At 45.0% G+C, this 26,998-nt stretch overlaps 2 protein-coding genes across 7 annotated transcripts in view; one reads left to right on the forward strand and one right to left on the reverse strand.

The window, feature by feature from the left end:
* Nucleotides 1-3: 3 nt before the first annotated feature.
* Nucleotides 4-5,578, forward strand: Oxa1l (OXA1L mitochondrial inner membrane protein). Of its 2 annotated transcripts, XM_010637809.1 has the most exons (10): nucleotides 4-105; nucleotides 459-620; nucleotides 1,641-1,854; nucleotides 3,567-3,710; nucleotides 3,948-4,033; nucleotides 4,204-4,368; nucleotides 4,549-4,653; nucleotides 4,764-4,926; nucleotides 5,002-5,082; nucleotides 5,165-5,578. In XM_010637809.1, exons 1-10 carry the CDS (start codon nucleotides 43-45, stop codon nucleotides 5,290-5,292), a joined length of 1,311 nt encoding a protein of 436 aa, XP_010636111.1. In that variant the 5' UTR covers nucleotides 4-42; the 3' UTR covers nucleotides 5,293-5,578. The 2 variants fall into 2 exon arrangements, with proteins under 2 accessions (XP_010636111.1, XP_010636112.1); XM_010637810.3 differs by lacking the exon at nucleotides 3,567-3,710.
* Nucleotides 5,579-6,112: 534 nt separating this feature from the next.
* Nucleotides 6,113-26,998, reverse strand: part of Slc7a7 (solute carrier family 7 member 7) — a 49,482-nt gene continuing 28,596 nt past the window's right edge. For all 5 annotated transcript variants that reach the window (XM_019209531.2, XM_010637806.3, XM_010637808.3 and 2 more), the window contains exons 3-10: nucleotides 12,428-12,553; nucleotides 11,475-11,619; nucleotides 9,379-9,502; nucleotides 9,035-9,138; nucleotides 8,672-8,768; nucleotides 7,422-7,571; nucleotides 6,767-6,950; nucleotides 6,113-6,554 (exon numbers count right to left, since the gene is read on the reverse strand). In XM_019209531.2, coding sequence (XP_019065076.1) covers nucleotides 6,448-6,554; nucleotides 6,767-6,950; nucleotides 7,422-7,571; nucleotides 8,672-8,768; nucleotides 9,035-9,138; nucleotides 9,379-9,502; nucleotides 11,475-11,619; nucleotides 12,428-12,553 — 1,037 coding nt within the window. In that variant the 3' untranslated portion in view covers nucleotides 6,113-6,447. The remainder of the gene's footprint in view (nucleotides 6,555-6,766; nucleotides 6,951-7,421; nucleotides 7,572-8,671; nucleotides 8,769-9,034; nucleotides 9,139-9,378; nucleotides 9,503-11,474; nucleotides 11,620-12,427; nucleotides 12,554-26,998) is intronic.

Consider the following 26,998-nt stretch of genomic DNA (forward strand, 5'->3'; position numbering starts at 1 on the left):
TCTAAGTGCGCACGCCCGAAAGCAAACCTACTTCCGGTCAAGATGGCGGCATCCTTGAAGTACGGACGCCGGGAGCTTCTGCTCCTACTACGGCCCCAGAGTCAGGTAAAGTTGCATCAAGGCTGAGTGCCAGGGTGTTACCCTGTCCCTATAACCAGAGCTAGGGACATGAGCAGCACATGCTGACCCGGTCACTACGACCAGCGTGTCATGACCTCGAGTCGCGTGAGGACACGGGAGGGTTAAGTCTCTGGCTCCGGTTTCCCGCAGCAGCCTTTGCCCCTCTCAGCTCCCGTCTGCGTGGGTCTTCTGTACCCCCGCGGGTCTGAGGCACCTCCGATGCAGGAGACCCGGGCTTAAGCCTGCTTTGGGGGCGAGAGCATAAAGAAGCCCCTGAGGCCCCATTCTGGGACTTGTGCTCTCAGTAAAGAGGCTCCGTTATCCTTTTACCTGGTCAGTTCCACAGCGTCGCAGGGCGCTCTCAGTGTCCCGGGAAAGCGTTAACCACTGGGTGCAGGATCTCAACCGGTCTGAGGTGCGGGCGACCGCAATACGTCCTCTTCGCTGTCTCCAGCCCCCGCTGCCTCAGTACCTCTGCCGTCTCCTTTGCAGAAGCCCAGGTAAGACTCCTCTCTGCTGTTTACAAGAAGTAGAAATATGTAGCAAAATTCTTTTCCATATTACATACAGTTTCCCAACATATTAACATATCTGCCTGGATTTTCAATTCAATTGGGAAATGACTGAAAGTACAATAGAAAGTATGTTATCTTCTAGGCATTGTGTGTCAGAGTGGTGGCAAGCCAATAAAGATGATGTGTGTCAGGGCTGGGGATTTGGCTCACTGGTTCTGCCGCCAGCCTCGCAAGTGCAAGGGCTGGAGTAAAAAGATGATGTGTGTGAGATTTGATTATAGGCTGTGTTTTAGAGAAATTGTAATTTCCACATCAAAACATGATTTCATAAATACTGTTTCTTGGGAGAAGACTAAATAAATTTATTAGTCATAAAAACTGAGTCAAGGCCTGGGGGTGTACCTCAATTGTAGAGCACTTGCCCAGCATGCAGGAAACACTGGGTTCAATCCCCAGCTCAAAACAAATATTTTTTTTTTAAAGACTTAACCAGAAATTGTAAGCATGATTAGTTTTAACATACAGCAAAAATCATGATAGTGATGTTCACATGGTTGAAGTTTGGGCAGTGATTCAAGAAGTAACTTTCCAGCATAAAGGAAAGTCATGCGATCTCAATATAAGTAATTTTTCTTCCTGTAAAAATAACGTGACCTTTTTAAGCACAAACCGTGGACACTGTAGGATAAATGAGAGAACAAGAAGTAGAGTCAAGAAAACAGAGACCAGCGATAGTCATCATGTAGGCATGTCCAGCCTGCTAACCCCCTAGAATTGGGCAGGAATGGCTTTCCTGGGTTGCACTGAGTGAAGAATTGTCTTGGGCAACATGTAAACTACATAGTTAACATGTATAAATAACAGGACTTATTTTTTATACATATATTTTATTAAAACACAGGCATGTCCAACCTGCAAACTGCTGGTTTGACATGGCTATTAGAAGGACCTCATTTCTGTGTGTTCCACTTATCTGAATACCACACATGGCTTCATTTTACACAGGTCCAGGCCCCTCCTGTTGTTCCTGCAACTCCCTCACCTGTAGTGGTACCTGAGGTGGCTTCTGGAGAAACTACAGACGTAGTCCAAGCTGCAGCAGAACCGAGCTTCACCGAACTGGGGCTTGGGTCATACACCCCAGTGGGATTAATCCAGAACTTACTAGAATTTATGCATATTGACCTGGGCCTACCTTGGTGGGGAGCCATCGCTGGATGTAAGAGAAATATATCCTGGGCAAGGGTAGAGGAAAGAAGGTTGAGGGGGCAGAACCTTAGAAGTGGCAGTGCTATGAGTAAATCAAGGAAGTAGGTACAGAAATTTGAGTTTCAGAAGAGCAGATTATATAAATGAAGCTCACGGTACGTAGATGCACTGTAGCTATATCTTCCAAAGACCATTATAAAATCATGTGATCACTTGGGATTGAAAAGTATAAATACTTCAGTGTAAGCAGGAAGTTGGAATAAGAGCACCTTATTAACAGCATTGAAGCTGCCTTGGTTTAGAAGGGTTGAAGGTTAGGTCAGGCACTTACACCCCTAAATAAAGAAGCCACTCAACACTGCTCTTATAAAGGCCAGAACTGTGGTTTGCACTCTGCTTCTCCTTATACCTTGGCCCATCAGTTAGCTCCTCTCTCCTGTGCTTTCAGTGTCTTCCTCCTCACTCTCCTCCCCTAAATATGCAAACATGCTCAAGCATACCCAAGTGTCAGTTGTAGCAACTTCTTTTCCTTTCATACTTGTTCCCCTTTCTTTTCTTTTCCTTTCATACCTTTTAATTAAAAGAGAATTTGCATCCAGTGGGCCCATGTCTTCCCATTTACTTTTTAACCTTCAGCAATCTGACCTTTACTAAAATCACCTCACTCTTAACTGCCAGTGCCACCATTACTGTATCTACTTTTCATATTATATTTGACCTTTCTGCATTAGATATTTTAAAATTTGAAATCACCCCTTTACTGTTTATGAAAATCTTTTCCTGGTTTTATCTTTCTGATCATGCCTTCCATCTTCATTATCCAGTACCTTTACCTGCCTCTTCAGCACTGATATTCTGGATTCTATCCTTAGCTCCCTGGTCTCTTCTCAGCCCAGATATTCATGTCTGTAGATCCATAAACTAAATATATGATAAACTACGTATCTGTTACAAGCCAGACATGGTGATGCATGCCATAATCCCAGCACTCTGTGAAGCTAAGGCAGGAAGATTGCAATTTCAGACCCAGCCTGGGCAATTTAACCACTTAGACCCTGTCTCAAAATAAATTTTAAAAAAGATTAGGGACATAACTGTAGGCCCTGGGTTAAATCCAGTATTACCCAAAGGCAAAAAAAAAAGAAGTTGTGGAAGTGATGAGTAATATGAAATGTAAAGAAAAGAAAAGGAGTTAAAGCAGTAAGCCACCAGATTACTTTCTACTCCCAGGATTTCTAGAACAATGGCTTTCACACCTCAAAGCACCATAGTTTTATAAATGTCCCCTCTACACAAGGTAACTGCTCTAGCATAAATAGTCCCAGGCTTTTTTCTTCACCAATGGTGCTTGATTTATTTTATTTGTATGTGGTATCTAAACTTGGAGCTCGAGGGGAAAAAAGTTCCATTGGTAATAGAAAAGTTTAGGGGCCAATTGATGTAGAAAAGAAGCTTCTGTTACTCTTTTATTCAAGTAAACAAACAGGATTCCTGGTCTTCTGCTTAGGTTACTGCCAAACTTTTGTGATTGTGGAGCAGAGAAACTAAGCCTTGAGAAACAAAGTCAATACCCTGTCCTAACTTCTGGGCCCCTTAGTCATGAGTCACTGTGTGGAAAAGTCTGGAACAAAAAAAAAGATTTCAATGAGGACCTAAAAACCTTCAACCTCCTGGCTACAGAATTGCTTTCATTTCACACCAATCCTAGTTTGTATTTTCCAGGTACAGTCCTTGCCCGCTGCCTGGTTTTTCCACTCATTGTGAAGGGCCAGCGAGAGGCAGCCAAGATCCACAACCACATGCCAGAGATCCAGAAGTTTTCCACTCGAATCAGAGAGGCCAAGTTGGCAGGAGACAATGCCGAGTGTGAGTCATTTGCAGGGTGAGCATGGGAGTGGACCACGTGTGCACTTCGCTACTGGGAGAAAGGGACAGCGTAAGCCAGGAATTGCTACACTTGAGCAAGTTCTAAAGATTATGTTTCCTGGGCCTAATGCTTCTGAAGATTGGCCACTCTTGGTTTGAAATTTCATGGTCCAGGTGATGAGGGCATTCACCCTCACTGAGGTAACTGTTGGCCATTAATTTTTTCTCAACCCACAGTTTACAAGGCCTCTATAGAAATGACAGCATACCAGAAAAAGCATGATATTAAATTCTTCAGACCTCTCATTCTACCACTGACTCAGGTGAGCAAAAACGTTTCCCTTCTATCTCATCTTGAACTCATTAAATGGCCTCCTGTATGTTTCCCATGCCAGAAGAGCAGGTAGTGGTGATATACGTGGCTTTTAATAATGGGGTAGTGAAAATGTTCCTTCTGGCAAAATGTGCTGACCACATTTATACTGTGTAATAGGCCCCAATCTTCATCTCCTTCTTCATTGCCTTGAGAGAGATGGCCAACCTTCCTGTGCCCAGCATGCAGACAGGCGGCCTTTGGTGGTTCCAGGATCTCACTGTGTCCGATCCCATGTTCATATTACCAGTGGCGGTCACTGCTACCATGTGGGGTGTCCTTGAGGTAAGGCCAAGTACCAGGCCTGCAGAGTGAATGGGAGTAGGGACACAGTGGTTGGGCAGAACAGTCACTCCACCCGCTGGACATGTGTTCTCTTTAGAATAGATGGGAGAGAGAGAGTGGAACCAGACTCACTGAAAATGACAAGCATTCACTGTAGTTTTCTTCTGCACCTTTTGACAGCTAGGCGCTGAGACGGGTATGCAGAGTTCTGACTTTCAGTGGATGAGAACTGTTCTTAGAATGATGCCTCTGGTAGTCTTTCCTATAACCATCTACTTCCCCACGGTAGGTCATGGCTTAGGGGCTGGGGCCACATCCTTCCACCTCACCTGGCCACCTCCTAGTGGCAGACCATGGCTGAAGCTCCTCAGTACCTTCTCTTTGTTGTAACCCAGGGAGTGTTCGTGTACTGGCTCACTTCCAATCTGTTTTCCCTGACCCAAGTGAGCTGCCTCCGGATTCCAGCTGTGCGCACTGCCCTTAAAATCCCCCCACGGGTTGTACTTGCCTCTGACAAATTACCTCCACGGGAAGGCTTCATCAAGAACTTCAAAAGAGGTAAGGGCACAACCCAGAGATAGTGGCCTAATGCTGGGGGTGGGACTGATGATCTTCTCCCCCGTCTTCACACAGGCTGGAAGAATGCAGAGATCGCACATCAGCTCCGTGAGCATGAGCGACGCATGCAGAATCACCTGGAGCTAGCAGCCAAGGGTAAGTCATCATTGCAGGTTCAATTCTGTCTTTGGTTTCTTCTTTTCCTTTGTTCACTGAGATTTCTTTTTTTCTCACCCAGGTCCCTTACGACAGACCTTTACTCACAACCCTCTGCTACAGCATGGAAAAGACCCCAACGTTCCCACCAGTGGCATCGGCAGTGACAAACCAAAGTCAAAGCAGCCATGGCGCGACACGCTTGGCTGACTCATGTTCTCTGCTCATCCTGGCAGGAACTATCTTGAAAAACTCATCCTCAGAACAGACTTGATACTATGTCCTTGGGATATGGAGATGTTTGTTTTAAAAACTGATTCTTGGGCCAGGGATTTAGCTCAGTAGTTCTGCCACCTGCCTCAAAAGCGCAAGGTACGGAGTTCAATTCCGAGTACCAAAAAAACTGATTCCACTACAGACTCACTCCTGCATGTAACAGAGCCCTGGTGAGCCAAGTGATCTTTCCACCCACAGGGTCAATAAATCTCCAGGCTGCTTCCTGGTACTTATTCAACAGGGAAATGGGTTGTGTGCTGCAAAACAATGAAGAGGTTGGGTCATGATTGCTCTTGCTGACCCACTCGGGAAGTGTTAAATGTTTTAACCTGGCCAATAAGAACTTAAACCTCACTCAAAATGTACAACCCTTTTCTTAACCCAAGATTATCTATACAGTTTTCTTTTAAGAAATAGAAGTGCAGGGCCGGGGATTTAGCTCAGTGGTTCTGCCGCCTGCCTCATGAGTGCAAGGACCCAAGTTTGATCCCAGTACCAAAAAAAGAAGTAGAAGTGCTGAAATTCTTAGTGATAATTAGGAAAAATGAAAGCATTTGTTTTTGTGCACATTATACAACAGTATGGAGTTGTCTTCCTGTCTGTGTAGAGATTAGTTTTATAAACTTTTACTGGCTGGTTTGAGAGGGAAGAAATGGTGAGATATCTTGTTTTTAGTCTTTCTGTTTTTAGGGTAATGGTGCTGTCCAGAGATACTAATAAGATGAAGCCACTCAGACTTTCGGAACATAACCCTTTTATTGTCCAACATCTGTGACAGGTTCACGTCTCTAAACGAGACACATTTGGGGCATTGTTGGCCCAAGAAAGAGGAGTACGTAGGCAGCCCCAGAGGTGCTGTGCTCCCCACCACATTCTGCTTTAGCATCCCTTTAGAGTCTGGAATGATATGTAGCAAAACAAATAAATTACTTTCCATCTTTAAAAAGCAAGTTCAGAGATGAAGCTGCCTAGACCAGGCATCAGGACAGGTGCCTCCAAAGAAGTGAATACTCCTGTTGTGCCTCCTTAGCTCTCGCCAGTAGCAGACAGAAAGCCTCTGCTTTCCACGTCTTATATTCTAGGTGGTATTTAGTTAGACTTGGGATCCTGTTCTTTGGATGTCCCTTCTCCATCTTCCCAGTCCATTTCTGCAGCCACTGACATACACAGGATCTGGAGGTACCGTGTAGCTGATGCTGCAAAGAGAAGTCTGAGTTAAAACGGAGAAGGTGGCCTGGGCTGAGTTCAAGTGGTATTGAGGGGGGCCATGCCTAAAGGGAATGAGTTAATTAAGCCTAGGGTGAAAAACTGGAAGGGGCTATGGCAAAGGTGACGGAGCCTAGGTTTGCAGTAAAAGCAAACACCAGGCTCCAAAGTCAGTGAGCTGAAGTGAGGATCCAGAACTTACCTACAATCCTTCGGAGGCAATGAGGTCGTTTTTCTTCTGGCACTCTGATGATAAGGAAGTAAAAGGGCAGGCCAGAGAGGGCAATGCCAATGCCGATGAGGGAGTTGATGGTGTCACTGTAGAGCGGGACAGCCACCAGGAAGATGGTGCAGAGGCAGAAGACAATGGGGAAGAAAAGGCTGAGCTAAGGGCACAGAGGAAACAACCAGGAGTTAGCTCAGAGTTCTTGACAGCCAAAACAACCCCACCTTCAATACAGACGAGCCCAGAAGGGCTGGGGATGTATCTCAGTGGGAGAATGCTCACCCAGCATGCCCAAGTTCTTAGGCTCAATTCCCAGCACCAAAAAAATTAGATCAAAGCACTGAGCCTTCCTTCTTTCCCATCATTTCAGCATACAAACACCACGTCCCAGGCAAGGGCTTCGGAATAGATGGTCTTCTAGGACCCCTGTAAGCTGGGCAAGGTGGCACACACCTATAGTCTCAGTACTCTGGGAGGCTGAGGCAGGAGGATCACAAGCTTGAACTCAGCCTGGGCAACTTGACTGTCAAAACTTAAGTAAAAAGAGCTTGGAGTGTAAGTCAGTGCAAAGGCCCTTCACAGAAGCTTTAGCTGTTGCAGATGGAACAAGGTAGGGATGCATGTAACTTACCTTGAGAGGACGAGATCGATCAGGTTCCTTCCAGCGCAGATAAAGCTGACCAGCAATAGAAAGCCCCACAAAGAACCAGTAGCTGAAACTGTAGTAGTTAATAAGCTGGAAGACGTCTTCCACACACAAGTAGATCAGTGCCATGATACCCTGTAGCACAAGCCCAAGTTAGCTCCTCCTAGAACCCTTGTCACTCAAGGTGCTCTACACTCCCCTTGCTCCCCACAAACCATCCCCTGTTAAATCTCTGCCCTTTTTTGTTCCCACCCCTTTAGCTTCCTAATTTCAGTCCTTCGTTTCCTATTCCAAGTTGATAGCTTCTTGGCTGAATTTTCAGCCCATCTGTCAGATCTCTGCCAAGTGTGACAATCTTGTCTACTTGACTGGCCTGAGCTGAGTGGTGAGTCCTGGGGCGTCACTGTGGGGACAGTATCAGTCTTCCCCTGTGCTCTTTTTCCCAGCTGCCAAGAAGTGAGCAGTCCACTCCACCACTGCCTTCAACATGGTGCTCCTGCCTTACAGCCAAAGGACCATGGACTGCAACCTCTGAAACTGAACCCAGCTGACTGAATATACTAACTCAACCCACTGTAACACAAAATAACCCCTTGAAAGTGTTTTCCTCTCCATTACGACTCCAACTTTTATTTCTTGTTTGGTTTTTTGGTGCCAGAAGTTGAACACAGGACTTTGTGCTCGTCCGACAGGTGTGGGCCACTGAGCTACATCCCTGGCTCCAGTTCTTATCTCTTAATTCCACACTGCTTTACTGCAGGATGTCAGGACTTTCTGATGCTATTTCTCCTACCTGATCCCATCTGTACTATTTTAACCCTGATCTTCAAAGGACACTTCAAATGTGCTTCTTCCAAGAGCCTTTTTTTTCTTTTTTCCAAATTATCCTCTTCCCCCATGGAAATAATCAGCTCTTCTCTTAGAAATGTAGGCCAGGGAGTATCACAGAAGAAAAGGCTGGCTGCTTTACTATCTATCTTGACCATCATTACCACATACTCCACAAACTTTGTGCCTTATCTTAGACCAGAAGCAGTTCCCATTACTCAGAGAAGTCCATCTCTCCTAGAAAACACTGCAGCAGCTGGCACAGTGCCTTGCCCATGGTGGGCACTGCATCGATAGTTTTTCTACCACAATCCCCTTACGGCTGTCAGGAAGCTAGAACAGTCATCTAATACCAAATCCTCCCCACCCCAGTATATGTGTTTCAATGTCATCCTTAAGATACTTACATTGAAGAGCAAGGAAGGCACAGGTGTGAACCGCTCCACGTGAATCATGCAGATAGCGTCAGGGAGGTGCCCTTCTCTTGAGCCCACGAAGAAAAGCCTGTTTAGGAAGATAGGAAAAGCTGAGGAAATTGTGCGACACAGGGTCAGCCTGGCTCACCTGCCACACAGCCTCCCTCTCTGCCATCCCTTCAAAAGGTTTGAATACTACAGAATGGAACCCAGTATTAAGAGTAAGAACTGCCGCTGGTAACAAGAAAGGTTGGAGAAGACAAGTGATTATAAAGTCGAGGTCCTGTAACTTGTACCACCTCCTGCCATGGCTCTGTAATACCCAGCCCTGCCAGCAGAAGATGACCCTCTTACCTAGAAGCAGCCAGGATGGAGGCATTGAGGCCACCAAAGCAAGATAATGCAACTGCCAGTGGAATTATCCAGTTGAATACTCCAAAAATCTGGTCTGCAAATGTCTTAAGGGAAAGGAATGGAAAACAATCACGAGAAGAATCTAAAAGGGATGAAAGGCATGAGCAGACTTGCCCCTAGACTCCTCCTTTCGGAAGTCCAAAGTTTCCATGATGGGATAATGGACTTCCTTGCAAACTCAGTATCCTAACAGGGCTTCTACTCCTTTTCCAAGACTGAATAGTTGGGATATATTAAGAAGCCCAACACACACCATCGACCTCCTGTAAGTAAAAGGCCTTTACCACAGCAACAGCATCACTGGCCAAGATGTCCTTCAGGTCTAGTACAGTGTAGTAGGCCACATTGGTCAAGATGTAGATGATGGTCACAATAGGCATGGAAATGCCAATGGAGAGGGGCAGATTCCTACAGCCAAACACAATAAAGGACACATGAGTTCCACAACTGCATTCCTCTCTTAGTCCTTGGAATCTCCCTGCCACACCAGTCTTTCCAGGGTGGAGATTCCTGTTCCATTTTCCCAGTGCGTTTGTGTCTGAGGTGGTCCACAGGACTGTCTGAAGCTCTGAACTCTTCAGAACTAAAGAACACTGTGGGGCAAAGAATATCACATTAGAAGAAAAGGCTACGCAAAACTAGAAAAAGGGGTGGATTGGGTGGGTGAGGGGCTGACCAAGGACTATGTTGGCACAATAACAGCACAGGAAGATGGCACTGACTTTGATTTTATATATAAAGATCTGAATTCCTTCTCTAATAAGATTGAAAATTGAGTTTTAAGATTGATGAATATAGCTAGGTATGGTGCCACATGCCTGTAATACCACCATTCAGGAGGATTGCTTGAGTTTAAGGCCAGCCTGGGCTTCATAGTGGGTCCAAGGCCAGCCTGAACTACATAATGAAACCCTGTCTCAAAAACAATCAAAAAAATTGAAAAATATAAGCCAGGCACAGTGGCACACACCTGTAATCCCAGACTCAGTAGGCTGAGTCAGGAAGAGGCCAACCTGGGTTACATAGCAAGACCCTGTCTCAAAAAAAGAGAGGGAACCAAGACCTGGCATGTAAAGGTACAAGATCCCAGTAATGAATGTAACTGTACTGTCTACCTAGAATGTACCAATAACTTAAATTTAAAAAAAAAAAGAGAGAGAGGGCCAGGGACTCAGCTCAGTGGTACCACCTTTCTCTCAAGTGCAAGGTCCCAAGTTCAATCCCCAGTACAGAGAGACAGAGAGACAGACAGACAGAGATCTCTTAAGGTCCCGTGAGTCCAAAAATGTTGTGATTTTCACAAATATTCTGGACAGTAGACAGTGGACAGCCAAAAAGAGGGGCAAATTCTCAAGTCATTCAGCTTATGTCCAGTAGGTGGAAGCACCGTGCAGGCCTTGATCCTGCTGATACTATCTACTCCCTAGGTTGCGGCAGACACTAGCTGTGCACCAAGAATGCTTTGTTTATTAAAGCCAGAAGGAGTTACTTGGTATGAGGGCTGTTATTCTTTTGAAATTTTACAGAAACCCCACTCCCTGGCAATCTTAGTTCCCAGATTCAGAATATTTTACAGACAGGAAAGCTCCTGGAATTTCTATAATTCAACCCCCTCAATAACAAAGAAGCAGGCAAAGAGAAGGCAACTCCTCAAGGCCATCTAACAAATCAGTGTAAAGACCAACTCCAGCTCTCTCACTTCCTGTCAAGTGTTCTCTTCACTTTGCAGGACTACAAGGCAACTCGGAGTACTGGCTGAGTGACTGAAACACTACCACAGTGGGTATTAGGGAAACAGACAGTGGAAGGAAAACAGGAATGTTCCTGAAAGTCAGTGACTTAAAGTTATCTACATAGGGATGAAGGTGGATGAGAGATTATCAAGGGAAAAAAGTTTTTTTGGGCCAGGGATTTAGCTCAGTGGTGTCTCTGCCTGCCTCGTAGGCGCAAGGTCAAGAGTTCAATCCCCACCACCCCCCAAAATTTTTTTTTTTCTTTTTTGAGAGAGCTTGTCTCACTGTTTTGCCCAGGCTGGTCACAAACTCCTGGGCTGAAACAGTCCTGTCTCAGTCCCCTGAGTAGCAGGGACTACAGATGTGCCTCCACACTAGGCAAGGAATATTTATTTTAAATGCACACCAGCACATAGCACATCTTGCAGGAATGAATGAATGTATTAATTTATATAGCACTCCCAAGAAACTTCACACCTTAGCTCTGATATTGACTTGTGAACGAGTTAAATGTCAGGACCTTAGGCCTCCTATCCATTAAAATAGGGCTGATGAAATTGGCCCCATAGCGTGCTGCCTGGCACATAGTAGGAGCTCATTAAATGATGGTTGTTGCTGCTATGAAAAGTTGGTGGTGAGGCCCCTACCTCTCAGGATTCTTGATCTCTTCAGTGACATAGTTGAGGGTGTCCCAGCCAGAGTAGGAGAAGAGAGCTGAGTACAGTGCCAGGGCAATGTCACCCACTACAAACGATGAACCCTCAAAGGAATTCTCCAAGTTAGCTGAGGCTCCTGGAATCCAAGCACAGTAGAAGGCAGGAGGGTTAGTGTTTCATTCCCTCACCTCCAAGATGATCCAATAAAGGAGCAGAGTGATAGATACGGTAAACGCAGCAGATGAATGGCTCACAGCACTTTGGGCTGCTGTAAAGACAGGGAACAGAAGAGGCAACCACAGGTGGGCTGGTGTGTAGAGAATGGCATGGATGGGGATCCTGACATGAACTAGGCAGCTCTGGGATAAAAAGCCACCACAGAGCAGAAGGGCTGGAGAACAGGAGTAGTACCGTGCTCTGCTCAGGCTGCCTGATTCCTTTCTAACACCAGACAGGGCTGACACGCGTGGGGAAGGACAGGGCTCAGTAGGCCTGGTCAACAGAGCAGTTGTAGGGTAGGTCTCATACCTGGAAACTACAGCGGGATGGGTACAAGGCGTTCATTCCTGACCCTTGCCCACTTCCAAGGCAGAACAATCAGAGATAGGACTAAGCTCAACGATCTATAAAAGCCAACTTCCTGAGCATGGCTGTCAGCTGTTTTGCCAAGATCAGCCTCCTCTAGAGATAAGTTAAAGACAGGTTTTGGGGGAGCTGGCCTGTGTACAAATTTCAGCTCCCCTCTTAACTACTAGTAATTTGGGAAAGATACTGAATTCTGCAGCCTGTTTCCTCCTCAGTAATAAAAAGATACTTTTAATAGTTTTCATAGGATTTTAAATGAAGCTATGGAAAGACTCAAATGAAATAATGCACAAAGTGGACTTTGAGGAGTGTGGCTCACAGGAAATGCTTAACAAGTGTCAGCTGCTATTGGTTCTTACCCTGGCCAAGCCTAACAATGCCAGCGATGATGACCGCGATCAGCGCCAATACTTTGGCATAGGTGAAAATATCCTGTACCAGAGTTCCCCACTTGACATAGGCGCAATTAATGAAGGTTAAGAGACCTGAAAGAAAAATAATACTGATTGGTGACTGACCCTTCCCACCTGGAGGAGATAAGACTCCAAGCCATTTTCCTAACACCAGTCACCAAGACGGACCCTCGGGCCAAGGAAGCGTATGTGTGTGAGTTCTGCTCAGCTCTTACTTGAGCCTCTGCCCCCAGAATGACCTCACCGTTATCATTCAAAGAGAACTTGTGGTCTCCACAGCACCACACACTTCTCCCCCAGCCCTAGCACCTTGCACAGGAGACACAGTGATCACAGCCTTACAGACAGATGAAAGTGCACCACACTCCTAGCCACAGCAGTGGGAGGCAGTGGCGGCTGCACAAGGTCCGCGACATGTTTTGGCTCTTAGGTCACAGTCTCATCACATACTCCCGACCCCCACCCTCCCCATGAGCACACCAGCACCCACCACTCTGACTTTAGTACTGTGAACATTCAGGGGTCCCGCTGTGACTTAACCAGGGTCTGGGCCAGCGGGTCAGAATGTGGGGCCCAGGATCAGGACAGAGGCCAGGCTTCCTGCCCACTGCCTGCCAACTCAGCTGCTTGTTTTTGTGCTTTAAAAGGTTCCTGTAGCTAAGAGCAGTTCCCATAGAACACAGAAGAGCTGCTATCATTTCTCAAGTCCTTCTACCCTGGGACAGAGGCAACCCCTTTACCCTGAAGCTCCGTGGTTCTTAAAGAGCCAACATTCTGAACTAGGGTCTCCACAAGGCCTGAATTTCTTTGGAAAAGTATTGTGTCTATATGACTATAGACTTTTGTGTGCTGGGGATCGAACTCAGGACCTTGTGCTTGCAAGGCAGGCGGCGGAACCACTGAGCTAAATCCCCGGCCCAATACTTTTTTTTTTTAATCTACAACTTTCATGAGAATCTCAGAAGGGGCTGGGGGTGTGGTTCAGTGGTTCAGCATGTGCTTAGCATGCCTGTGACCCTGGGTTCTACCCCCGGCACCAAAACATAATAATTATGATCATAATTTGGACAAATTTATTAACTGTGCCCTCAAAAAGTTAAAATTCATTCCTTTAGAAGAAGAAGAAATTCAAGAAGAAACACCTACACTTGTTGTGAGGTTGACCAGTAGTACCAAGATGTGGCAGGGAAGAGAAAAAAAACTAATGTACATGGACCCTCAGCTGGACCCTTTGGTGGCCCTCAGGCATGCAGATGTACAAACACCTTCCCCTTGGTGTAACAGTGAATCACTTTCTGGCTGCCTCTTTCCCAGCCCAGCACCTGGAACACCATAACTAGTGCTTACTTTATTGGTTTCTTGGGGGTTTGTTTGTTTGCTTTTGAGAGGTCTCCATATGTAGTTCAGGCTGGACTTGAACTCACCATGTAACCCAGGCTGGCCTTTAACCTGTTGTGATCCTCCTGCCTCAGCCTCCCTAGTGCTAGGATTATGAGCATGCACTACCACATCCCGCTCAGGAGTGCTTACTTTAAAGCCCTGCTCCAAGGGCTCCAGGGCCAACGTCAGCCTCACTGCTTTATAGTGGAGAAAGCGTGGGTTTATCTGCTTCAGGGCACCGGTACAGTCAGAAACCACCCCCTGCCTGAGCTCTCCTGTTTTGTCCCTACTCTTTCTGTTTTGTTGCTTCCTGGTCTCATACATTATGAGGGCCCAGGGACTACTTTCATTCGGAGATGCAGGAAAGACTGGCCTCTCAGAACAGGTTTCTCCTCTCTCCCTCCCTGGACCTTCTTCCCTTCCCTGTCCCCATTCTACTCCCTACCAGATTCTTTGCTCTTCCTGAGAAATGACATTCCTGTCCTATTCAAAGGCTTGCCTTTCCACCTAATAAACAAGACAATAAACAACCAAACCTTATCAAAGGGCTGAGCAAAAATGCATGCTCCAGGCCACCCCAGTGCTAGGTTAATAATTGAAGCCACTGTACAGTCTCCACAGGCATCCCGCAAAGCGCCCGTGTCCTGCCCTCTACAAATCTGTCAAATCTGTTGATCCTACTCAGCCAGTCATCCTTTTCTTCCTATCCACTGCACTTCTACCTCCAGCCACCCAACAGCCCTCAAGCCCCTCCTCCCCATCCTGTATCCCTACCCTTCAGCCTCAGGCTCCACTGCAGCCCTTATGCACACAACACAGACCAGGTGTCCCATCAGAAACATCAAGAGCAAGTATGCTGCCATATGCTTAGGGCCAGGGGATGCCCTAAATTGACCTCACACCCCCCAAACTGAAAAGACACGAGAGACTAGTTCTAGTTCAGAGTCTGCAGCTGTGTGCCACAAAGTCTCTTCTCAACTCCCATGGATGTGAGGAGGGAAGACAGGACAGCCAACCTACTCAACACCTTTAGTGCACCAGTCTCTGCAATGAGGACACGGGACTGTTTATATTTTGACCCTACTCTTTCTCTACTGCCATATCCATCCATTTGACCCCTCCTCTTATCCCAGTGTCCCTTTCTCCCAACTCCTGAGCTCATTTCTCAGTCAGAGACCCACCACTTGCCCTGATCTGCTTTTTATTGATACCAGGAGGCTCAGTTTGAAGCAGGAAGGGATCTTATCAAAAGAATGCAGGCATAGAGCCTGAAGAGAGCCAGCCCTCGCCTTCCCAGAGCCCAGCTTCCTCCAGGGCCTGTGGGAACAGGAAATGGGCATGGCAGGCAGCAGTGCTGACCAGGCTCTGTCCTCACCCCCAGCAGACACAGCTGACAGAGGCCCCAGTGCCCCAAGTGCACTGCTCTCAGAGTCAGGACCAGGAGCGGACAGTGGCATGAGAACAAAACAGAAACTCCTGGAAGTTAACCTCAAGGATGAAGATACCCAACTCATCTACCACTAGAGGCAAGTTAGGTCCCGCCTAGTCCTAGACGAAGTCCACGTGATGGCCTAAAATGACCTTCAGGCCTTGGCCCAGGAGCAAGTCCATTCCTGATTTAATGCCAGGGGGAGGAAGAAGCTGCTGCGAAGATATCATTCCAATAGCTCCTACGCAGAGGCTCCTGAATAGATATCAAACACCACTTACATGGGCTCTCCTGGAACAGAGGCTAGTCCTGGCATTAGGGCATTAGGGCATTAGGTCAGCTCTAGAATAAAACCCAGAATTCAACAGGCCAGGTTAAGCCTTTTCTTTCCCCCTGAGACTGTCTTCCTATGTAGCCCAGATTGTCCTCAAAACTACTGTGACCTTCCTGCCTCAGCCTCCCAAGTGCTGGGATTACAGGCATGCACCACCACGCCTGGCAGGTTGATTCAGAAAGGAGCAATGCTTTCAGGCCCAGTCTGGATCAATGCCCAGGATTAGCATGGATACTCAAACTAAATAGTCCCTGAGAAAGAACATTATATCTACAATCTACTGGATATGGTGGCACATGACTATAATCCCAGCTATTCAGGAGTCTGAGCCAGGAGGGTAGCAAGTTTGAGCCCAGTCTGGGCTACTTAGCAATTTAGAAACACATTGAACCGGGCATGTTGGACCACACCTGTAATCCCTATATCTCAGTACCCAGGAGGATCACCATGAGTTTGAGGTAGACTGGGCTATGTAGTGAGTTCAAGGCCAGCCTGAACTAAGTAGGGAGACCCTGTCTCAAAAACCTGATAGAAAAATAAAGAGGAAGGGAGGAAAGGAAGAAAGAAGAGGAGAGGAGGGGAGGGGAAGGGAAGGGAGAAGAGGGGAGAAAGAAAAAAGGAGACAGAGAGAGGGAGGGAGGGGAGAGAAGAGAGTCCCAAAATAAAAAAATGTTCAAATGTCCAAGACTGAGGATGTAGCTCAGCACAAAGGCCTTGAGTTCGATCCCCAGTACTGCAAAAGAAACCAGTCCCATCTGCCTTCTCCCCTAGAGGCTAAAACCTCAACTTTTCCCACCATTTATGAGGAAAATACAGCTTCAAGACCACTTACCCACCCCCATTCCAGGACTCACCTCTGCATTTACTTCACCTGTCATGGTCTCCCTGGAAACACAGGAACCCACAGAGCCTCCAGTGTTGTAGTTGTAGACTCTGAACTTCCTTTTTTGGTACAGGGGATCAAACTCAGGCCCTTGTGCTTTCGAGGCAGGCAGCGGAATCACCGAGCCAAATCCCCAGCCCTTGAACTTCTTAACCATTCCTATTTCCCCACCTCAAACTGATAAGCTTTTTTCCCCAGCTCCTTTTTGAACCTGTAAAATGATTTTTAAGCCCAATATTGGACTTTAGATTCATTCTTAGTAATTTTTCTCTGTGAGTTTTTAATGCACCATTCCCACTTATTAAAAATACCATAGGTGGGCCGGGGATTTAGCTCAGTGGTTTCGCTTCCTGCCTCACAAGCTCAAAGTTTCAAGTTCGATCCCCGGTACCAAAAAGCAAAAACAAACAAATAAAAATACTATAGGTGCCAGGGATTTAGCTCAGTGGTTCTGCTGCCTGCCTCACAAGCACAAGGACCCGAGTTCGATCCCCGGTACCCCCCCCCGCAAAAAAAACACTAAAAAAAAATACTGTAGGTTTTTCCACTGGATTGTATCAAATCCCTTCAATTTTATAAAATCTGCCTTTTTTGTTTTGCTTTTTGGAGACAGGGTCTTGAACTCACTATGTAGCTGAGGTTGGCCTCGAACTCTCAGTGATCCTGACTCAGCCTCTCCAGCACAGGGATTACAGGGGTGCACCATCACACCCAGCTACTAAATCTGCAAATTTGAGGAGCGTAACTCCCGAGTTCACAGAAGTCACTGCACAAATGTTGACTAGGCACAAAGAAATACATTATATTGTTCGATTAATATGTGTTACTAATTATTTTTCAAAGTCACAACAACAAAAATAAATCAGTGAGTGTTGAGTAGGATTGGCAGAGTCCTAAAGTCTATCCCTATAGACCTTCCTGTATGTTGCCATTATTTTACATCATTCAACTGCCAAATAACCTATCAGATAATACTTTTTATCTAGTCTACTTTTTTCCACCTTGTCAACAAGAACATCTTTCCTAGAGAACTTTCTCTGCTTTAACAATCTCATGATGCTATCAAATGATTCAAATGAAATTAGTATATATTTATGCTAGAATGCTCAGGCCACATCCTTGTAATAATCAAAAAACTGGAAATAACCCAAATGTCCCCAACAGCACAGTAAATACATAAATTCAGTGGAAGACTAAACAGCAGGGAGAATAAACAATCTATAGACAAAAATATAGACCAGCTGGGCATGGTGGTGCATGCCTATAATCCCAGAACTCAGGAGGCTGAGGCAGGAGAATCACCATGAGTTGGAGGCCAGCTTTGGCTACATAGTGAGTTCAAGTCTGTCCCCAATTACATAGTGAGACACTGTCTTAAAAAAAACAAAAACAAAGAACAAAAAATAGAGACAAATCTCCAACACATTAAATGAACATGCCAGTCACAAAAGAGTACATATTATGTTCATTTACATAAGAAATCAGCCAGGTATGGTGGCACACACCTGTAATTCCAGCTCAAGAGGCTGAGGCAGGATCGCTTGTTTCAAGTTCAAGGCCAGACTGGGGCAACATAGTGAGTTCAAGTCCAATTTGAACTACATAGTGAGACCCCATCTCAAAGAAAAACAAAACAAAACAAAATAAAAAAAACAAGAATGCAGGCAAGGCCTGGGCATTTAGCTCAGTGGCACTGCGCCTGCCTCAAAAGCACAAGGTCCTGAGTTCAATCCCTAGTACAAAGAAAAAAGAAATCAGGCAAACCCATGCCACTATTATTCCTGGATGTGGATGCTACTGCACATGCAGACTTTGTGAAAACAAACTAAGCCATACACTTGTGCCCTGTGCACTAGTCCTTTAGTGTATGACTCTGAAAAAAATTAAAATTGAACCCAAAAGTGAGGATAGCTTAGCATGGCACATTCTTACTGAGTCATACAGGTTACTAGCGATCACCCTTCCTTCTTCTCATACTTTGCTAACCACGTTTAACAACTAAGCCTAGAATCTGGGCAAGAATCAATCTCAAGTTATGGATCCAGAGTGTTCAGAAAGCTTTCAGAGAGCTGGGCTGTCACTTGTGGTAGACAGCACACTTGTCCCCACTCCTTCCAAGATAGCTACATCCTAATCACTAGAACCTGTAGGCCATACTAATTGTACAGTAAGAGAGACTTAAAATCCCAGCAAACTTGTCAAGGTGGTGCTCACCTGTCATCCCAGCACTTGGGGGGCTGCGGCAGAAGGATCACAAGTTTGAGTCTCACCTAGGCACCTTAGTGAGACCCTGTCTCCAAATAAAAAGTAAGAAGGCCCTGAGTTTAATCCCCAGTACACAAAGGAAGAAAGAAATGATAAAATTAAGATTATACTGGACACATGGCCTTAAAATAAGAAGGGGTAGCTGGCTATGGTGGCACATGTGTCTAAGCCCAGCACTCTTAGAGGCTGAGGCAAGAGGATCACAAAAGCAAGCCCAGCCTGGCCAACCCAGAGAATAAGTGAGACCCTGACTCAAAATTACAAAAAAAAAAAGCGAGGGGACCGGGGATGTAGCTCAGTATGAAGGACCCAGGCTAATCCAGTAACAGGAAAAAAAAAGATGGAAGAGAGAAGCGAGAAGAGGAACAATGTCCCAGGGGTGCAGTGTGAGCCTGGACCAGCTACTGCTGGCTTTGAATATGGAAGAGGGACTTGAATCTCTGAAATCTGGATATAGTAAGGAAGAGGATTCTTCCCCACAACCTCCAGAACAGGACACAGCACTACTGACACCTCGTATTTAGTCCAGTAAAACCCATTTCAGACTTCTGCTTTTATGTTGTCCCATTTTCTCCCCTATACTTCTTCCTTCACGATGAGGATTTGTTTCCCACAGTATTACAAGGGGAAGCCTTGGGGAAAATGTACAAAGTGGAACATAAGAGCCCTCCCACAGCACCTTGTAATAACTCTTCTCCCCTAAGGTGAGCAGACAGGTGTAACAGAGGCTGGCACCTTTGTGTCCCTTCACAGACACGGGCCACAACTGTGCAGCAAAGGAGAAATGATTTCTACTATTTAGGTATAGGATGGAACGGACCTGCAGGCAGAGAACTAGAAGCAGTACTGGGTGGCACATTCATTTCATGCGTTGGACAACAGAGACCGAGGAAAGTAAAATCTTTTGACAGGTTTCAGTACCGTGGTGAACTGAAATTTCCTTCTCACTGCAATCAGAAGAATCTAGATGTGGCCTGGGTGAGGGGGCAAGCATCTTGATTACAACAAACTTCCCTGCTAAGTCTGTCTTTCTGCTATACACATCCTGGCTCTGCCAGCAAATCCATCATGCGGGGGGTGGTTGTTGTTGAAGCAAAACATTTACTGATACAATTTAAATATACATACTGATCACTTTCATCACAGGAAGTTTCATCACATGATCTATCTCACTTCTTTTTTCATTCACTATCACACTCCAATCAATTTCACTGATAGCTCTGAAATCGTTTCTTTTTTTCTTTTTCTTTTTTTATTTTATTTCTTTTTTTTGTACCATGGATTGAACTCCGGACCTTGCACTTGTTTTCTTTTCTGTTTGCGTGGTCCTCCTTGCCTCTAAAATTTCAGTTTAAAGTCTTAACCACATCTCTCACAACCACTCTGAAACTTGTCCTATCCCTTGCTTCACGTCCATCTTTCTGGTAGCCACAATTTATAGTCAGGGACTCTGTCCTGTACTCTTTATTATTTCATACATACAGCCTTCAATTGAGGAAGAGATGGAATATTCCACCTGAAATTCACTTTACTTCCTTGAACTTCGGCAGCACCAATGACATGCTCAGGTGTCCCCTGACAGGAGACACAGCTCATCCTACAGCAATCGGCAGAAGGGACCACAGGACAGAGGTTTAACTGATGTGAGCAATCTCGACCTCACACATTGCTCAAAAAAGCTGCACTTCTCTACATTAGGTGGGGGCGTACGCACACTTAGAGGCACGCTGTTTCGGAAGAGCAGCCACGCCCTTTTCTGCTCTGCTCAGGCCTGCTCGTGTCCTGAGGCCCGCAGAATATTCTACCTCTGCCATTTTCTCAGACAGTCCAGGTTTAAACTCTGCAAGAGCCTCAGACATGTTGTCTAAACCCAGAGATTTCAAGTTTCTCCTTCTTCTTTTTCTCTGCTGTTGCCCAATTGGGTGGGTTGGTTGGTTTGTCTATCTCCCAATCTGTTTCCTTTTTTTGTTTGTTTAGTACCGGGGATTGAACTCAGGACCTTTCCCTTGCAAGGCAGGTGGCAGAACCACTGAACTAAATCCCCGGTTCCTCTGTTTGTTTACTAAAATTGCTGACTTGAGTTACTCTCATACCCTAAGATCACTTTCTCTTTCTCATTTTCTTGCTGGATTATTTCTTCACCCCTCCCAGGGCCAGTTCTTTCTCTGAGATAACAGACAGCTCCTCAAACTTTTTTCCTTCTCATGGTACAGGGTTATGTCACTTTCTCAGGCATCGTGGGTGAGAACAAGAAGACGCACCCAGGACAAACCTGGGGTTTCTCTGGATCAGACCTCTCCCTTGTCTTCCCCTGCCTCCTGGAATTCAGCACTCCAGTTCCTGGTGCCCTGACCTCTCTAGGGGAGCAGGCAGAGTTGGTACCAGGAGGCTCTCAAATTAACACCCCTTCTGCGTGCTAGTCCTTATGAATCAGGTCCTCGTTGTTTATTTGGTTATGTTCAGTTCAAGTCTTGAGAAGCCAGACGCCAAGTCTTGAGTGGGCTTCAAGATTACCCAAGGGATCTGTCACCCTGCAGCGCTGAGGCAGGAGGTCTGAGACAGGGCTGTGCAGGGCAATCTGATGATCTGCTGCTGCCTGCTGCTCGTTAGAATGAATGCATGACCTCACTGCCAACTGAGGATGGCTTAGAAGGAGAGCTAACTGGCTTCTGAGGAGGTTCAAAGGGTGAAAATCAGGTGGAGGCCTAGCATCAGGCAGTTCCACCTCATTAGTCACAAGTACATGAGGTCAGCCGTTCTGCTCAGGAAAAGCTGTACGAGGACACATGTCCCAAGCTCTCAGACAGACACAAAGAGTTCCAAAGTCCTTTACAGTCCACCATAGCTTAGGCAGACTCAGGATAAGCTGTCTGTTCTCTATTCTGCCCCTTTTCCACAGAAACCCTTAATCCTGCCCTGAGAGCCAAAAGCATGAAATTCCCTTCTCAGCCCAGTTGAACCTGGAAACATAGCTTCTGTGCATTCATCCAGTCAACATTTATTGAAGAACATATTACGTCTACAGGGCCAAATATGAGGGATACAAAGAACCTATCTGCTCCCTAGAAAACAGAATTTTGTGCTGGGCATGGTGGGGCCTGCCTGTAATCCCAGCCCTAGGAGGCTGAAGCAGGAGGATCACCATGAGGCCACTGCGGGCTACCTAGTGAGCTCAAGGCCATCCTGGACTATCTAGTGAGATCTTGTCTCAAAAAACAAACTAACCAACAAAAAAACAACTCTGCTCTCTGGGGACCTGAATAGGTGCTGCTGACTAACTGATACAGAAGGCAGACTAAAGACACAGGAGGTACAATGTCCTGTTAACAATTAAGAAAAAAGAAATTAGACCAACATAACTAAGTCACAGTGTGGGCAAGGGCAGGCAAGGCAAGGAAAGAAATAGATGATGGTGCTAGTGGTGGGCTCTGGGGAGAGGACAACTAGGTGGAGTTGGACTTCAGGACAGCTATCCCTGACTCTGCCAAGAGAAAAGCTTCACCTTCCCTGCAAAAGCAGAAAGGGGCCCTCTTTCCTATCTGAGCCATTACAAGTTAAAACTGCTTTTAAGCCATCCAAAGAACGTAGAAATTAAAGTTTTAAAAAATTAATAAGATGCAACTGGGCATGGTGCCATACACCTGCAATCCCAACACTCCAGAAGCTGAGGCAGGAGAATTTCTTTGAGTTCAAGGCCAGCCTGGACTACATAGTGATTTTGAGGCCAGCCTGAATTACAGAGACCCTGTCTCAAAAAATAAAAAACAAGACAAAAATGAAGAGGGTTGGGGATTTAGCTCAGTGGTTCCGCCTCCTGCCTCGCAAGCTCAAGGACCAGAGTTTGATCACCGGTACCAAAAAAAAAAAGGAGTAAGATACAAATAATTATGAATATAAATTACAGCAGCACATATCATTTTTGACCAACATTATGCCAGACATATACATATACATATATATATTCACAAATGCACACACACACACACACACACACACATATATATATATATATATGTATCTGACAGTGAGTAGATTTTATTATCTACATATTACAATTGAGAAAAATTAAGTCACTTAGTCGGTAGCCAGCTCCAAACTCTACATCCATTTCACCATACTGCACAGCTCCCTAACTATAGGCAAGGACACAGGCCTGGGTATGAGATTATTTCCTCCTGTGGTAATGGACACACTTCTAGCTGCAGAGAACTGGAGCGATCCCTAAAGAGCGTAAAAAGTGAGAATAACTAGGAAAAAAAGGAACCATTTCTATACCCTGGACTGGACAAGATAGCAAGGATCCTTTAGAAGTCAGAATTCAGCAGATGTGGTGGCTCACGCCTGTCATCCCAGCACTCAGGGGGCTAAGGCAGGAGGGTCACAGTGAGCTCAAGGACAGCCTGAACTACACAGTGAGAACATGTCCAAAAGCAAAAGTCAGAATTCACCTATTCAGGTGGCACAGTGAACAGCAGAGACAGCCTCTCCAAGTTTTGGTGTCCAGAGGCTGGAATATAGCAACATAAAGAAGAGAAGGAGGGAAGTGGGTCCCCAGGACTCAGCAAGGATCTGAAGTGAGAATCCAAGCCCACAGGGAGAGCAAAAAGAGAGACCTCAACACAGAAAAAGTAGGTAACAAGCAAATGTTTCTCCCTGAGCCTTGACTCACTGTATAGGAAGGGCAACTCAAACCCACAGATGCACAGTGAATACTGGCGATCCCAGAGGCTTCCACCGAGAAATGCACCCATGGAACAGAGCAGTGCACATAGAAGACTGTAGTGGCAAGTGAATTATTCAGGTTTAGATGTTTCCCAAGAGAAGGCAATTGGCCAGGAGCCATCTTGGAGAGGGGCTATCTGAGATCAGAACTCAGAGCAACAGCAGGCTGGCTCAATTAGGGTGAGGTGAAACTGAGTTAAAGTGAGCAGGAGGTCAAGGAGCTGAGCTCAAGCCAGCAGGGAACCAAATTCAAGCCAGGAGGAGACACACAGAATGCTGCAGGCTGAACAAACTGGGTTCCAGCTTCATAACCAGAATCCAGCCTGAACTTCAATATAACTAAAGGTGTAGGCTTGCTGGGTTATTCGCTACCCCACCATTAATCTGTGGCTGGGATTAATCAACATAGATCTTGGCTCTGTCTGCCCACTCTGTCTATCAGTGACAGCAGAGACACTCCCTAAAAAATGATTTTTGCTTTTCTTCTTCTTCCTTTCTTTTTTCTTTTTTTCTGTTTTATTTTATTTTTCTTGTTGTTTTTATATGAGTGTAAACATTGTTTCTAGTTTTGTTGTTGTTATTTTGTTCTTGTTTTTATTTCTTCCTTCTCTTTCCTTCTCTTCATTACGTTTCCCAAAATTTGCAAAATCTTTCTTTGTCCTCCAGCCTTACTTCTAATCTTTGCCTCTTCTTCTATTTATTTTCCCCCAACCCCTTTTAAATTTTCTCCCCAAAGGGTAAAATTGCCATATTGAGGGCCTATTACCGTATACAATTTTCCAGCTTGTTTTAGATTGTTATATAACCACAAATATAGTTCATATAGTTAGAGGTGACATATTAATAGTAATCACAGTTTGTCATTTTCTAGGCTGTGTTTGATTCTCTTGTTACTGCTGGTTGTACTACTTTAGCCAAGTTGACATATTTGTGCTAATCAGTTGTTCCTGCCAGTATTCCAAGAATAAGATTGCTTAGGTGTCACAGACACTACTATAGGCCAGTGTCAAAGAATGAGGGGCTGGGCCAAATGGACAGCAACTTCTCATCCACAATAAATTGAAGAGGTAGGGCCCTGCAACAGACTCAAAACCCAAAAGCCAGCTACACCTGGAAGACAACTCTGAGAAGTAGCCATGTCCTAAGGGTTCTCAATACCAGCAATAAATCTACCTGCCAAAAGCAATTTAGAAGCATCAAGCCTGGAATTAAACTTTAAAAAATAGAAAATGAGAAGACATGGCAGCAAGATGCAACCCCAGACCTCCAGCTTACCAAAGGCAAATCTAGGGTGCAAGGAACAGGTGGAAAGCCACCCACCTGGACTCTCTGAAGTGGTAACAGCAGAAGTAACAAAGCAGATGAATGGGGCTCTAAAAAAATCAAATCAGAAATAACTTCTCAGATAGCCACAGAAACGGTGACCATAATGAAAAACATCGTTAGTTACCCTAGAGCAGACACAGATTAAAAAAGAGAGGAGGGAGGAGAGGAGCTTAGGAAAATGATAGAAACCATGAATGTCCAACATAGGAAAGATAGAATTCCATGAAACAGATTTTGATATCCTGAAGATTAAAAATCCCATTGAAAATACACACAGCAGAGTAAGCCAATACGAGGACAGAATGTCAGATATAGAAGACAAGATTGCTGTTAGCAATCATGAAAACAAATATTTCTAAAAAATAGCAAGGAGCTACCAAAAAATTAATCTAACAGCTACTAGATGATGCAAAGAATAATGTAATATTGACCAGAGTTGATGAAAAGCAGGAGATAGCGCAAATGACATGTAAAAACCTATTTACAGAAGTAATGGCAGAAAACTTCCCAAGTAAGGAAAAAGAATTTAACATATAGATAAATGAGGCATGCAGAACTCCAATTAGCTATGATAAAAAAAAATCTACACCACAGCATATAATAGTCAAGATTCCAAAAATTCAACACAAGACAAAACATTAAAAGCTATTAGAGGATCAGAGACTTAGCTCAGTGGCATTGTGCCTGCCTCACAAGTGCAAGGTCCTGAGTTCAAGCCCCAGTACCAGGAGGGATATATATATATATACATATATATACACACACACACATACACACACACACACACACACACACACACACACACATATAAGCTATTAGAGAAAAGCAAATCACCTGTAAAGGGAAGCCCATCAGAATCACAGCAGACTTCTCAACACACACTCTCAAGTCAAAGAGAACTTGGACTGAAGCTTGGACAATCTCCTGCCGGGTGTGGAGGCACACACCTGTAATCCCAGCACTTGGGAGGCTGAGGCAGGAGGATCACTGTGAATTCAAAACCAGCCTGGGCTACACTGTCAGTTCCAGGTCATTATCAACTACATAGTGAGAGCCTGTCTCAAAAAACCAAAAGAAAGAAAGAAAGAAAACAACCTTCAGCCCAGACTGATGTGCCCCCACAAAACTATCTTTCAAAATTAATGGAGAAATAAGATACTTCCATGGAAAAGAAGTCTGAAGAAATTCATGACCACCAAACCAGCACTCCAAAAGGTTCTGAAGGACAATCTAACAAGAGATAATGAATCCCAACCGAATAAATCCACCAGGCAAGGCAAGTAATTAAACAGAGGGAAGAAAAAAGGAAACCAACAGCAGAAAAATAACATGACAAGGATAAGTCAAAACATATCAGTTATAACCATCAGTGTAAATGTTCTTGATTCACCAATCAAAAGAAATAGACTGGCAGAATGAATCAAGAAGCAAGATCCAACAATAGGCTACATACAAGAACTACATTTGATTCAAAACAAAATTCACAGACTGAAATTCAAAGGATGGAAAACAATACTCCAGGAAACCCAGAAAAAAAGCAGGGATACATTTTCTATTTGCAGACAAAGCAGATTTTAAGCCAAAATTGGTTAAGAGAGACAAAGAGGTCGCTACATCCTTGTAAAGGGAACAATCGAAGAGGAAGAGTTATCATAAATATGTATGCACCAAATACCACTGCACTCAACTATATAAAACAAACATTAACAGACATGAGAAATCAAATAAGCACTAGTACAATTGTAATGAGGGATCGCAATATCCCACTGTCACAAATAGATCAACTGGACAAAAAAAAATCAATAAAGAAATATCAGAACTGATTCTTTTAGTTCTCTTGGAAAGATACCCAACAGAGGGATGGCTGGGTCAAATGGAACCTCCAGTCCAAGCTCTTTGAGGTATCTCCATATTGATTTCCATAGTGGTTGCACTAGTCTGCACTCCCACCAACAATGGAGAAGGGTTCCTTTCTCCCCACAACCCCGCCAACATTTGTTATTGTGTGATTTCTTGATAGCAGCCATTCTTTGTGGGGTGAGGTGGAATCTCAGTGTTGTTTTCATCTGCATCTCTCGAATGACCAGTGATGTGGAACATTTTTTCATATATTTTCTTGCTGCTTTCACTTCTTTGTATGAGAAATGTCTGTTCATTTCGGATGCCCATTTTTGGATC

Source organism: Fukomys damarensis, unplaced genomic scaffold, assembly GCF_012274545.1.
Source record: "Fukomys damarensis isolate Sample0158 unplaced genomic scaffold, DMR_v1.0_HiC HiC_scaffold_17, whole genome shotgun sequence".
Taxonomy (NCBI): Eukaryota; Metazoa; Chordata; class Mammalia; order Rodentia; family Bathyergidae; genus Fukomys; species Fukomys damarensis.